The sequence below is a fragment of the Trichophyton verrucosum genome, assembly GCF_000151505.1.
Source record: "Trichophyton verrucosum HKI 0517 chromosome Unknown contig00106_1.f1.exp, whole genome shotgun sequence".
Lineage (NCBI taxonomy): Eukaryota > Fungi > Ascomycota > Eurotiomycetes > Onygenales > Arthrodermataceae > Trichophyton > Trichophyton verrucosum.
Genome location: NW_003315569.1, coordinates 1 through 13,371, shown reverse-complemented (window position 1 = coordinate 13,371; position 13,371 = coordinate 1). Strand labels below are relative to the sequence as shown.

Genomic DNA, 13,371 nt, shown 5'->3' with positions numbered 1-13,371 from the left:
TCTCGTCTTCGCCCAGTCGTCTTTGCGACTTTTTATTCTTTTTTCCTGCGTGGCCCAACGCGGATGACTCAGCGCCGATGACGGATCGCCTAAAGCCTGACGGATCGAACAGCTGGAATAACGGATCAACAGATGGGATGACAGGCTGGCTGGCAGCGCAGAAAGACGCTGGAGGACGGGGACCAGCTTCATCTCTGGCGGACCGAGAGGCCGGCGGTGTCTGTCTGTCTCCCAAAGTAATTAACAGACAGGACTGCATGGCTGGGTCGGATACACGTCACGAAGGCTCATGGAAGTGTTACTTCTCTTTACCTGGGCCGTGGGCGGCTTAGGGGCCTTTAACTGACTCTTAGGGGGCAAACCTAGGCTTCGTGGGGCGTTCCTTTAACTAACTCCCGGCGCTCAACGCCTAAAGGGCAGCCCCTAAACTCGCCCTGAGCAAGCCTAAAAGCAAGCCTTCACGCCCAGGCTCGGCGCTGCCAGGGGGGTCGCCCTAAGCTTCCGCCGCATCTTTCTGGCCTTTTCTGGACGACGTCCGTCTCCTGCTTGCTGTCTACCTCCCTTTGACGATATATTAACACACACCCACGATGACGCTGTAGCAGGTCAGGTTGGCTTCATGATTTCAGCCCGTCCCCTGCAGCCACTGCACTGGTCGCAGTCTCTCAGGAACCGCTGCCAATGGACGGCTAGCAGGCCAGCCTCGACGTTTGCTGCGCTCTCGTCTCGCCCTCAGTCCAAACTCCAGATCTACCAGTCCCTCTCCAGCGACCCCTTTGTCAACCTCTCCCTCGAGAACTTCCTCTACGAACACTCCCCGCCGGACTCCAAGATCCTCTTCCTGTACATAAACAGGCCCTGTGTCGTGATCGGGCGGAACCAGAACCCGTGGCTCGAGACAAACCTGCGCCTGCTGAGGAGCAGCACCGGCCTTGAAAACAACGGAGAAGGCGGTAATACCGTCAATGATGGGAGTGCCCTATTCGTTCGACGACGGTCTGGTGGTGGCTCGGTCTTCCATGATGAAGGGAACCTGAATTTCTGCGTGATCTGTCCCAAGCCGATATTCCATCGAGATAAACACGCCGAGCTCGTGGTCAGGGCATTGAAGAACGTTGGGGCTTTAAGAACAAGAGTCAACGAGCGTCATGATATCGTTCTTGGTCAGGATGCACAGGAAGAGCCGTCTCCTCTGGTAGTCAAGGCAGGGCCTTCAGACCAAGATGCCGAAAGCCCACCGCTAGAGAAACCCGTTCGGGCCGTCAAGATCTCGGGTTCGGCATACAAACTGTCAAGATTCCGTGCTTTGCATCACGGCACCTGTCTGATCGATTCGCCAAACCTCGGGCAGATAGGACTCTTTCTGAGGTCTCCTGCTCGTCCATATATCAAAGCAAGGGGTGTTGAGAGCGTCAGGTCCCCCGTTGGAAACATATCCTCCGCCTTGGACGAATCAGTCCGGCCATTCCTCATGCAGCAGATAATCGGGGAAATCATGGAAGAATTTGCTCTGCTATACAATCTCGACCGCAATGCGTTGCGGAAAGCTCAAAGAGCCCACGCCAACGATCCGGAGCTGTCTTCGGGGGACGACTGGGTTACCGGCATCTTGACGGATGAAGACGCAAGAAATGAGCCCGAGGTGTGCAAAGGCATACAAGAACTGCACGTAAGTCAGCACACCCACCCGCTGCTATACCCTTTTACTCGAGTTCTGTTATTAACACCTACATAAATTTTTCAGTCTCTTGAATGGAAATACAAACAGTGTCCCCAGTTTACATTCTCCACGCATCCAACAGAGGAGGATCCCCGGCCTAGGCCAGAGATATCACCTGCCCTCTCCCCTTCGGTATGTCTCAACCCTGCAAGCTCCGCCACATTGCCCTTCCCTCCCTACCAAATGTAGTGCACTAACTGACTACGATTGATGGTGTCGTGACTGCAGACCAAGGCGTTCTTCCGAGTTAAATCTGGTCTCATCATTGAAAGTCACATTTCTACATCACCAGACCCAGATACTGCACAGTATGAAGCAAACTGTGTTCATAAAATCCTGCATAACAGGCCATTGCATGAAATATGGGACTGGGCATCAGTGCTCAGCTCTGCTTCTGCACTTGCCAGCCAAGAGAGTGCACACCCTGGTGCCTTTGCGTCGAAGGCTCCAGATAACGAGCTCTCGAGCCTTGCCAAGTGGCTCGAGAGTCAGCTTGGACACTGATCCGTCAACAGGTTGACAGATGTTATTATTGACGCGCAATATATGTACAATATAAAAGACATTGCTTAGTTACATTAGACCTGGATGCGAATATAGAGCACATGCTTACGCAAGAGGTCGTGGCAGCTACTTTTACCATCTACCAACTGGTACTATCAAAAGTGACATAAGAGGGTGGCTCAGCAAGCTGGCAACATACGAGAGGAACTTGCTTACGAGGCATAGTCAATGAACATACCAACGAACCCCTGGGAAATACAGTACAAAACAACGCACGGAGTATCGAACTGAATAACAGAGACGGAGTAATTCGTTCCAATGTATTAAATCGGTATCCAGAAGCGCCTCTTCAACTGGGGAACCATGTCTGTATTTCCATATAAAAACAAAACTCCATCATAATGCATGCAAGCAGGATCGATTTCACTTCGTTCCCTATGCCCTCGTGCCCGTATGTACCTATGTATTTCCGTCCCATTTGGAATCTTTCATATCTTTCATATAATACTCCGTGCGCAATATTCCCCGGGATACGAAGACACGGCATGGGGGCGTTGCTATCCTGCTCCCATCCTCAGGATCTCTTTATATTGCGGCATATAGTTACGATCCCTATAACAGGGACAGTTAAACTACCTCTCGACCTTCGCTAACTCATACACAGGCATGCCAACATGACGAAGCAGATCCCTCTGAATAGTTACGGGAGCAGTTAACAAGCCTAGTAATTCAATATCTATGGCTGGATTCCCCTGCCCATCTGCCTAGTCGGCTAGTTACGAGTGCGCGGGCCCTTTGCCGGGGGATTGAACAATTTAACTACCAACCCGCCTCACTCGTTCCCCCCCTGACTAGCTAGTTGTTCAGCCTGGCTAGAACCAGCTGGCCGTGTGTGCACTCAGACTGATCTTGTGCTTGTCCCATGTTGACTGCCCGTATCGAGCAATTGAACTACCCCTGTCAGGATCTTCGGCAAGGAACTTGGGGCGGAAAACCAGAGGCGATTATCATTTGGTTCGCCTTTACACCGACGCGCGGGTTGATCTTCCCTCCCGGGCCCCTGGCTTCGGCCTACATATGCTGCCTGTCCTCGGTGCAAGGCATAATAACTGCGCAGTAAGGCAGATAGGCGAACGGGGAACCAAGGGCAGTTGGAGCCGGAAAGGCTATTAACTTAGATGCTGCATGCACGGGGTCGCGGCGCCAACAATATACTGCCGCCCCTAGATATACCGAGGCAGTACAGGCAATAATGCGGGATTGGTAACGGCTGGATTGGATTGAATTGTTGATTTAAATGAGAATACTTAAATACATGTATTGGAGAAAAGAAAGAAAGAGTTTGCTGAAAAAAAGGGCCCCTGAGAAACAGCCCGCATGTCCGCGTAGAATCAATATCAAATTTCCATCCTTTCCCAGAAAAAAAAAAAAAGAACAATCATGAAAGCAATCTGTGGGCATATAACCCCGGTAAAGAGCATCTCGGTAGAAAGACAAAAGAAACGAAGTAGACAAGAAGAGAAAATGGGAAGAAAATTTCACACAGGTACTCCAAGATCTAAACTCCTTGCCCGGCCTACTGTTTTGTTGGCGTTTCGCTGCTCTCCTCAGGGGCATCTGTAAACACATCATCGATAGACCTCATAGATTTAGAAACTGGGATTAATCCCTTCCCTTTACCTTTCTCATGATCATTATCATTGGTGTCGACTTGCTTTTGTTTCATTTTCTTGTCTTCATCGCGTTCATCATCGTCGTCAATGGTATCCCCTGCACCGGCGTTGACAACTCTCAGCCTTTCCTTCGGCACAGTAAACGTAACCTGTACCACTCGTCCCTCAGCAGCTGCCTCAACATCCCAGTCTTCATCGTCAAAGTCATAATCGTCCTCACTACTTCTGAAGCTTGCGCCCCCTACCGCACTTCCAACCTCGGCGGATGAAGACTCATACCGGGGTTTCCCTTGTCTTAATATTGAACTGTCTCCCGATTTGCGCTTTGCATTCCAATCTTTGGCACCTTGTTTGCGCCTGAGGACTGAAGAGCTTGTGCTGACTGCTCGATGCGGACGCTGTGACGTTCCTTGTACGATTTCCAAATAGCCCGGATTCTCTTCGTCCGGTAAACTGTAGAAGCTTTTTGTTGGACTTGTGCTTGAACTCCGCTGGTTTGATGCACGGGACTCTGCCTGGTTAGGTGCTTTATTCGAGCCTCCAGATGTTTCTGATTTTCTTAACGAGCCAAGAACTCGCCGAATGGTCCCTGCTAGCTCTAAAGTTATAGGCCCCTGGCGTTGGTCTGCAGGTTGATTTGGGTCTTGTTGAGGCATCCAAGAGGGGTTAGTACCTAACAGAGAGGACCCTTCTGCCTGTAGCTGAGCGTAAGAGAGCTGGGAGGATGGTCTGCCGGATAAGGCAACTCGGCCAGGAACTGCTCTGTCAGAATCGGCCGTGTGCCCCCTTTCAGAGCTACCGACGTTGGATGGGTTGCCAAAATTGGACCTCTGTGACACTGAACGATCTAACAACTTTGGATTCGTACGATGTGAGGATGATGAAGTGCCTGAGGTGCCAGATAGGTTGGAGAGTGTGCGGTCTTGCTTTTCTGACGTGATACTAGGAGGCTTCTCTAGCTTCTCAGAGCTCAGAGTATGTACCCATTCGTGTATGTTCTCATCATTGGCGTGCGATCTAGACTGATCCTCTGGCACAAGGGATGGGAAGCAGTCCTTGGTCGGGGTAGGAGGGTCCTTGAAAGGATCCGAGTTGTTAGAACACTTGCTATCTCGACACCCAGCCGCCCCTGCTGGAACTGGCTGAATAGCATCGTATTCCTCTCCTTCATCAATGGGCTGGATTTGGGAGAATTTGATATTTCGTCTTGGGTCATCCTGCAGAATGCCTGGCTGGTAACCTCGAGATCGTACACTAGCCCGCAAGCCTCTAGTTGGACTTGGGTTGTCTACCAAGAGGCCTGTCCTTTCCGCTGCAAATGGAGAATTTTGGATATCGCTATATCCACCAAACTCGTATTGCTGAGCGGAGTCTATTTGCATCATTTGCTGATCGGGTGCTTCAAAATGAGGCCGTTCAGCACCTAATGCAAGGCTCCGGAGTGTTTGTTCGCGGGCTTTACGGTGCTCACGGGCGCGTCGATTGCGGCAGACGAAGAAAACAAGTACAGCAGCTAAAGCAGCGATTGGAACCCCAATGCCAATGCCTACCCCAAGGCCGACTTTCTGCAATGTTGTAGAGAGGGGCCCTCTCTGGTGTTCGTTTGGAACAGAAGCAATATCTGGGGGAGTATATGATGTAACCCAAGTTCCAGAACTGGTGTTGAAGAGAAAGGTCTGGTCGTTAGCTACAAACTCATCGCTCGACCTTTTGAACGACCGGGGTGGTATTTTGTATCCTCCAGTTATAAGCAGTACATTGCCGGGAAGCATGGCAGCTCCATGACCAAACACTCCTGTATTTTCAGGGAGTCCGTCTGGCGAGCTCTTTGGGATTTTCCATGTCCAGTCGCCAGAGCCTCCATAATCCTCGCCGATGTCAAGGATAGCTAGCTGGGGTTGTGCCGGCACGGAAGTGTCCCCAACCCAACCCCCGAATATGACAATTTTGCTGCCATCTGCAGTAAGGACTGCTGTATGACCAGACCGTGGCTCAATTCCGGATATACCTTCTGGTAACCTTGCTTGGGATGAATCACTCAATGCTTGGTTGACTGTAACGTAGCTCCAACTCTCCTCAGGTAGGGAAAATAGTGCTATCTGTGACATGTTGACGAATGCACTTTGCGTATGGCCACCAGCGAGAACGAAGCTCTGGTGACGCAACCTCGCACCAGTTAATGAATTTGAGTATGCAGGTACAAGAGGGGTCATACTGAAACCTGCCTCGGCCACGGGAGGAGATCTGATGGATAACGCTTCGATGTTGTAGTCTGGACTAGGAGAAGGCATTTCCGTTTGGAGATAGGTCATATTCCTGGAGTACTCAGCGTCTGCTATCCAGGACCTGTGTCTCCTTTCGTCGGTTGGGCACATCCCGGCAAACACGTAAATATCAGGAGCTGAATCACTTTCCGGGGTCGAGAATCCAATACCGGCTGCGAGATAGTTTGGACCCCTCCATGGTATGCCACTTCTACCTTTCTTTTGCTGAATCGCAGACTTGAGCCATTTCCCATTCATATCACCCGTGTCTTTTGCATTTTCACTTTCAAACCGCCAAACTTCGGCCTTGGAAGACCGGCAATCCCCCGCATAGATTGTAGGGATGCCCTCCAGGTCCACAATAGGAATTATCGACTTTGCATCGTTGGGAGAGAAGGGGGGCGGAGCGATGTTCGAGAAGGACGGCGATACGGCATCGAATGACCTGGTGAGGTTGATGTATTGAAACCTAACCTCATTGGATGTCGACGATATGTAATAGGCAACTGTGTGATTTTCGGCGGTGGTAGACACCCACAAGGATGAAGGGTTGTATGGTAAATCTGCTGCTGCTGCCAGCACGATGAAGGTGCTGGCAGCAAAAGTTTTGAACATTCTGAGTCCGCGACCCAAAGCAGTCGATCACCTGGGCCTGTTGTCAACAATAAAACATGGGCCACTCAACCTCCCATGATCTATATTCCAGTGTAATAATGAAGCGGCGCGGGCCGGTCTGGTAGTTCTGACTTGTCTGAGGGGGGACTCGACGGCTCACGGCATGATCACAACAAACTGTCCAACAAGAAGAACAACAACTAGCAATATGGCCTTTCAAAATAATTTCCCAGGACGAGCGAAGATCCAAACCGGCGGGGGAGGTGGGAAGGAGGCGACAAAGTGATAATAATAACAAGATCCAAATTAATTATTGATGCAGTGGGGTGGCTGGTGACTCGCATCGAGGGCTGCTGGAGCTGCTGGACCCCTCGGGCTCTAGAACCAGGTTTGGCCTCTCCGTGGTCCAAACGTCATTGGTGACCCAGAGGATAAAGGCCAAATTTTTTTTCTTATATTGCGAGTTCCCACTTGATCGCTTCAGCAACGGCCGCAGGCCTCCTCCGCAGCTTCGTATACACAGCCGACATGCTGGTTGATGTTGTTTGGCAGTAAACAAAAGAAAATAAGCGCCGCGGTTGCCGGGCAACAGCCGAGGCGCCCTATCACATGACGGCGGCTCGCGTTTACTTTTAGCCGGCGGATGTTGTTCCAACCTCACCCATCCATCGCTTCCAGTGGGTGCGAGATATCAAAAGGAAAACGACGACAGGGAGGTTTGGGGTCCGTCCCTTTCTTTTCTTTTGCGATCATGATCTGCCTGCTTCACACCACCACGGCGCCGAGCAAGGAACAGGAACTAATTAACCTTACGTCGCCGGGCTGTTGCGAGTGGTGCAGTCATCTCTCTCCTTCGCACACCCCCCTCCGCAGCCCTCCTGGACCTCCTCGCGCATGTCAAGGTCACGCTCGAGTTCTTCAGCAGCAACCAGAAGGTTAAAGTGGTCTCGGTGTTCTACTTGCGATTCCACGCTATGGGTGTCTTACCTGCCATCGTCCAATGTCGTCATCGAACGCGGGCACTTGCAAGTCGAGGGCCACACCACCATCTTGAGATAGACAGAGCGGCATCCTGACGGCTACAACGGAGTGTTACCACCGTCTATGACACTCTCACAAACCATCACAGCAAGTGTCCCTAGACGTATACTCGATACAAGGGTAATCAGAAGCTTCTTTGCCTTCAAACAAAATCAGCAGCATACCAAGCTCACATGGCTATAAAAATGTGGCCTAGGTAGGCAGTAGAAGCAAGGCTGTGGCCAACTTTAGTTCGAGCTATGGGAATCGAACAATATACGTACATTATTCGTGGCTGTGGCAATCACGGATCCCGCCAGCCCGGTCGCCCGCCTCTCTTTGTTTGAACGGTTTGCAGTTGAAATTATTATTTAAATTCCTTACGGTTTCCGATCACTTCCGCCGGGGGAAGAGCAGGAGTGAAAATGCGTGAGCAAGGAATCTAGTGAGTTTCCCATGCCGCGTCCACACGCTCACACATCTTGCATATCATTGCGGCAATGCTTATGCAAGGGCAAGGCGCGCATACAACGATGCTCAAACCAGGATATGTGAAAGGGCCGACCACACCCTACATTCCCACGCGTGATAAGAGATAACAAAGTCTACATTTTCAACCTTCAATCTAAAATCACTCCCAAGGCTGGCAGTAATGGGGCCATATGACAAGTTCCATGCACATTTAGTTGCCCCAGAAATGTTGTGACGAATTCCTGGATACTCGATTTCAAGGCCCAAGCCGTACTTTGGCTTCTGGAAAGCTGACTGGCGGATAACAGTCTCCCCTTAGTTCGTCCTTGCCCTTGAAGCTTCCAAAGTCATGCGACTGGGGCAAAGTCAAGAAGCTTAAAAATACAATACAATCTCGATTTCGGTTGCTCCGGAATGAGTAATTCTGGGTCTCGAGTGGCCTATTCGTGCTCCTCCATAATACTAACACAGTTGCCTAGGGACGAAGCAGAGGTCGATCTCCAGGTGAGAGCTGTGTAGCTCTGCCACCTCCAGCGTAGTATTTTACCTTTTTTCTTTTTTGTTTTTTACTCACAAATATATGGTTACAGCGTAAGGACTGTATGGATAGTCAGTTATCTGTGCTATCGCCTATCGCCGCCACGGGGAAGAGGACAATAGTAACCGATGACAACGCCAAAAAGAAAAAAGTGGAAGATGAGCTGCTAACAACGGTATTCTGGGAAGCAAGCAAAAACTAGAGGACCTGCAAAGTCCTTCGGAGGAATTATCCAAAAACCAACTTGTTATCGCCGGGGGGAAAGTGCCTATCATCCGCCGCCCAGTTATGTACCACACAGTTATGGAGTACATGTGTATGACAGATGTGGATTTAACTTTCGATGAAGCTGGGAATTCCAGCAATTATTACCATCACTCTGCAGCATCATCGTCCCCCTTTCACATCGAGAATGGGCGGAACGGGAGCTGGTAAAAGAGGCCAAATGGTAGTAGAGTGCACCTATTCTCCCTGCCCAGGTCCAGGTAAAACAAAAGTCAGTTTTGTATCGGCGATAAGAGGCGGCCTGGCAACCAAAGACGGACGATGGCTCGAGCCCTGTATACAAACAAATGGTTGTACGGACATGCTCTCGAGAGGCTACTTCCTGGTATATTTTACGGGGTTGTTCCCCCTTTTTATCCACGGAAGAAAAGCAGGGAAGGACTGGCGATGGAAGAAACATGCAGTGCTGCCGTGTATTCCACACGGAGCAAGAATGCCGTCCTCTGTTCGTCTGTGTGTAAGGGCTTCCGCAACTTTTCTTTGGCTATGCTGGTTACAACTTTACCACCTATGACGAGCGAGCGGCAGGCGGGTGTACCGACCAGAAAACCAAGATACCGGGATCCGTTGACTACAACACCCTCACCCACCCTAAAAGCGACGCAAAAAAAAGGAATTCTTTAGCTGTGGCGGCTGAACCGCCAAAAAAGAAAATATACACACATTCATCAGTTGTAATCGACGAGATGAGTAAAGTTACATACGATGTAAGGAGAAGGTATGAAGATAAACGAGAGAGGAAGAGGGTCAAAGCACAGACGTGAACGGCGTCTTCGTCCAAGGGGGGATTTTTGTTTGCTTTTCTTCCTCTGCTATTCGTCCCTTGGCCTGGCTTTCGTTTCTTTTGAGGATAGGCAAAAGCAGCTGCTGAGTGTGAGTGCCTGGACTGTGCAGGCTTCCCTCGTCTTCCCTTCGGGGTAATCCAACAGGATTGCCTACTTGGGCTGTTGGCTGTCTGGCGTATCAGATCCACGGTATTTCGCTAGGGTCGAAGAAAGATATAGGTATCGTTTCTTCTTTGCGAGAAGACCCCGGAGATCTCCCGAGTTGTGGCACACCTCGTCGTTGCATACAGTATGTGCATGTATGTACCTATGAGATGGCCCGTGATATCAGCCCAACCGCAAGGTGGTTTGGAGTGTATCTTGTGCCGGACAGTACTTATAACGGCCAACCAGAATGGATGGGTTTGAAAGTCACAGCTGAGAGAGGAGGATGTGCTGCCCATCTTACATTTCTAGAAAGCGGTAGGGAAATGTATGATATATGGGTCACTTAACAAACATCCGTTATGATGCGTATGTAGTTAAAATCAAACAACTGTCGTGGATTTTGGAAGGACAGGGCAGTAAGTAGTCCGTAAATCAACATTTAGTCCGCTGAAGCGGCCCAGATCGGCGGGAGGAAGATGCTAGTCAAAGTACCCGACGACTTACTGTAATATACGTCGACATCAATCAACCCTTGACACTGAACTGCATAACTCGCCAACCTGCATGAGACATCATCAATTCATGACTGTGAATAATTAGTCATTATGTTCATGGTTGACCACGAGTCCGGGGCTATATCAGAGAGCAGATATAGATATATATATCAGTTGTGCTATGTATGCCACCTGCGGGAGGCTTGTTTCAAGTTCAAGGTTAAACAGATAGACAGTTAGACAGCCAAAGCGGATCTCACACCCTCTTCGTCTTTGCTCGTGGGCTACGTGAGTTGGACAGTTGAAGACGTGGTCCCCAATAACGGTCTGCTTTAGTTTCTTCCTTTTTTTCACCCCCCGTTAACTAACTAGTTATTCTTGCCCGCAGATGTGGGACGCTAACAACCTGGTAACCGTCTTTGATGTTGGTTGAAGACACCACCGCGGGAATTTTTCAAGCGCCAATAACTAATGGGTATAGGGTATAGCAGGTAAGTACTCGGGCCATCCGATCCGTCCTTGAACGTGCCGTGAGATATCTTCTCCCTGGCCTCGCAAAGTACCAGAACGAGGAGTAAAACAAAAAGCCGGTGCTTGGGCCTCTGTCGAGACCCACCACATGGACCTCTTGGCCATGTCCTTCTGCTCGCTGCCCGCCAGTACAAAGTTGGCTGCGAGGTGCGATTGGCCGGCGAGGAGAGATGGAGCGTCCTTGGGATCTGCTGCGTGTCTGTCCATCTTGGTCTCTCAGGGAGAGGGGGAAGAAGTAATGGCATCCCGTAGCTCTGATGGGCCATCATTCTCGTACGGGATATTAGCCCGCCGTCAAGAGCGGGGGCCACTTTAAGGCTCAAGGGAACGAAGCCGTCCGTCGTATTTTATCTTTCAACTGTCGTGCCGGTTGAAGAAGAATAATCATAATAAGAGTAAATAACGTAAGTAGATGCCGAGTTGACTCTCCAGCCGTTCTGTAGAATGCTGCTGCACGGCGCTCGAAGGGGAAGAGCATCCCCCTGCCAACCTTGACTGACCGAGCAAGGGGGCAGATGAAGCCGTCAGGGATGCGATGGACGCATCGCTGCTGGCCAGGAGAAATAATTACTCCGTCTGCCAAAGGTGCGTATCCTGGGTAACTAATAATGAATACATATGCTGATGTGCTGTATTCAAGTAACTATATGCAAGTCACTCTCTGTTCCGCAGTGGGGGGGTGGAAGGGAGCAAGCATACTTACATCGATAGATATCACTTTTTTTCTTCTTCCTGTTGGCTTGCTCCCCTCTGTTGACAATCCAAGAAGAAAGGGGATATCTACATACCTTCTTTTCTTTTTCACTCCGTTAGTTATCTCGTCGTCGTGACGGAGGAGACGGCCTTGCGATGAGTGTGATATCACACTATCTTCCAGACGGCAGCAAAGAGTCTGGACTCGCCATCCCGTCATAGTTACCGTGGCAGATACCGGGGATTCAAAAACGAATATCACCATTATTCCTTCTTCTTCTTCTTCGTCGTCTGCCCTCCTGTAGCCTTTCCCTCTTCGCTGGTTTAGCTTTCATGCAGAGACCAGAGGAAAAGAGAGACCTTGCCTGCGGCCGGGGGGGGGGGGGGGGGCACAAGGTGTAGCCAGTAGAAGCTGCGATTTCAATAGCAGCCGGATCTTCCATGGGCAGCCAGACGGCCATCTGTAGGCGACTGTTACCGCAGACGACGATGGTAGGCCAGCCGCCTCCCTCCCTCTCCCTCCCTCTCTCCCACTGAGTACTTCGATATCTACTGACTTAGCGTGGGGAGACAAGCGAGGCCTCTTCTGCTAGTGGACTTGATATCTAACTTTTGATGCTGTGCAAGCTTCATCCCTGCGGGTTTCGTAACGGGAGATAAAACAAAAACCAAAGAACAAGTTTGATCTGTCTTCTCTTCTAACCAGATCAACTAACTGCACTCACTCGGCGAGAAAGGGAGGAGAGGGAGCGGGAAGTGATAGACGCTGAGAAGGGAGCCAGGGGCCACCAGGGGAGGTGGTGGTGTTATTGCGCAGGGAACGGGGGGAACGGGGAGAGAGATGCAACCAAACCAGGCATGGTTCACGGGCCGTAACTTGCAGAGAGCTTGAACGGGGGGAGCTTTCGAGGGACGGACGGTGGTCGACACTACTCCGTACACTATCAACCATGGTTGTTCCACTGTAGCAGAGCTGCTGGTCCTTGGAGAGCCAAAAAGCAAAGAAAAAAAATGGTGGAAGAGAGAGGGCAGGGTTCAGTTCCAGAGTTTCGAGAGAGAGCGAGCGATGACTGCCTGCTCTGCTCTGCTGCCTTGCCCGTCCTGATGCCCGCCGTAGGACCGTGTGAAACGACCAGGACGATCGCCGCATCTCGTCTCTGCTCAGCTCCAGCTTCGCCGTGTCTCCCAGCGTCCTCAGGCCTCTAAATCTCCGGCGCCCGCGATGGATGGCTGTGTGCCCAGGCAGTAGTTATACGGAGTGCCAGCTCTATCTACTTACCCCCAACTAATCAACCTCTTGTCTCCTGCCTTCTCCCACGCCGATCCTCCGCAGTCGATGTCCGAAGCTACGGATCCTCCATCATCGTCGCCTGCGTCCTCCATCTCCTTCACCTCGCTGTCGCCGTCTCTCTCTATACACACTCTATACACTCTATACACTCTCTTAACTGTTTATATAGAATGAAAATCCCCGTAATAAAACGAGGGTAACGAGCAATACAGACAGTGTATCGAGTATCGTAACGTCCCGTAATGACGATACCACTTTACCCCCCGCTAAACCCCTTCTGGCCTAGCGTGCCACCCTCCCCCTCCTTCGCTCGCCCAAAATACAAAAAGAGTAACCAAAG

General features: G+C 50.7%; 3 protein-coding genes across 3 annotated transcripts; 1 reads left to right on the top strand and 2 right to left on the bottom strand.

The window, feature by feature from the left end:
* Window positions 1–748: 748 nt before the first annotated feature.
* On the top strand, window positions 749–2,224 carry TRV_01243 (uncharacterized protein; the record flags this gene model as incomplete). Its single annotated transcript, XM_003024551.1, has 3 exons — window positions 749–1,669; window positions 1,745–1,852; window positions 1,949–2,224. Coding segments are annotated over 3 exons (1,305 nt in total), but the record flags the coding sequence as incomplete, so codon positions are not given.
* Window positions 2,225–3,800: 1,576 nt separating this feature from the next.
* TRV_01242 (uncharacterized protein) lies at window positions 3,801–6,776 on the bottom strand (the record flags this gene model as incomplete). The annotated part of the gene is made up of 1 exon (XM_003024550.1): window positions 3,801–6,776. The coding sequence occupies one exon, from the start codon at window positions 6,774–6,776 to the stop codon at window positions 3,801–3,803; it is 2,976 nt and encodes a 991-aa protein (XP_003024596.1).
* Window positions 6,777–11,366: 4,590 nt separating this feature from the next.
* TRV_01241 (uncharacterized protein) lies at window positions 11,367–13,123 on the bottom strand (the record flags this gene model as incomplete). The annotated part of the gene is made up of 5 exons (XM_003024549.1): window positions 11,367–11,690; window positions 11,751–12,039; window positions 12,134–12,289; window positions 12,466–12,942; window positions 13,020–13,123. 5 exons carry the CDS (start codon window positions 13,121–13,123, stop codon window positions 11,367–11,369), a joined length of 1,350 nt encoding a protein of 449 aa, XP_003024595.1.
* Between the last annotated feature and the right edge of the window lie 248 nt (window positions 13,124–13,371).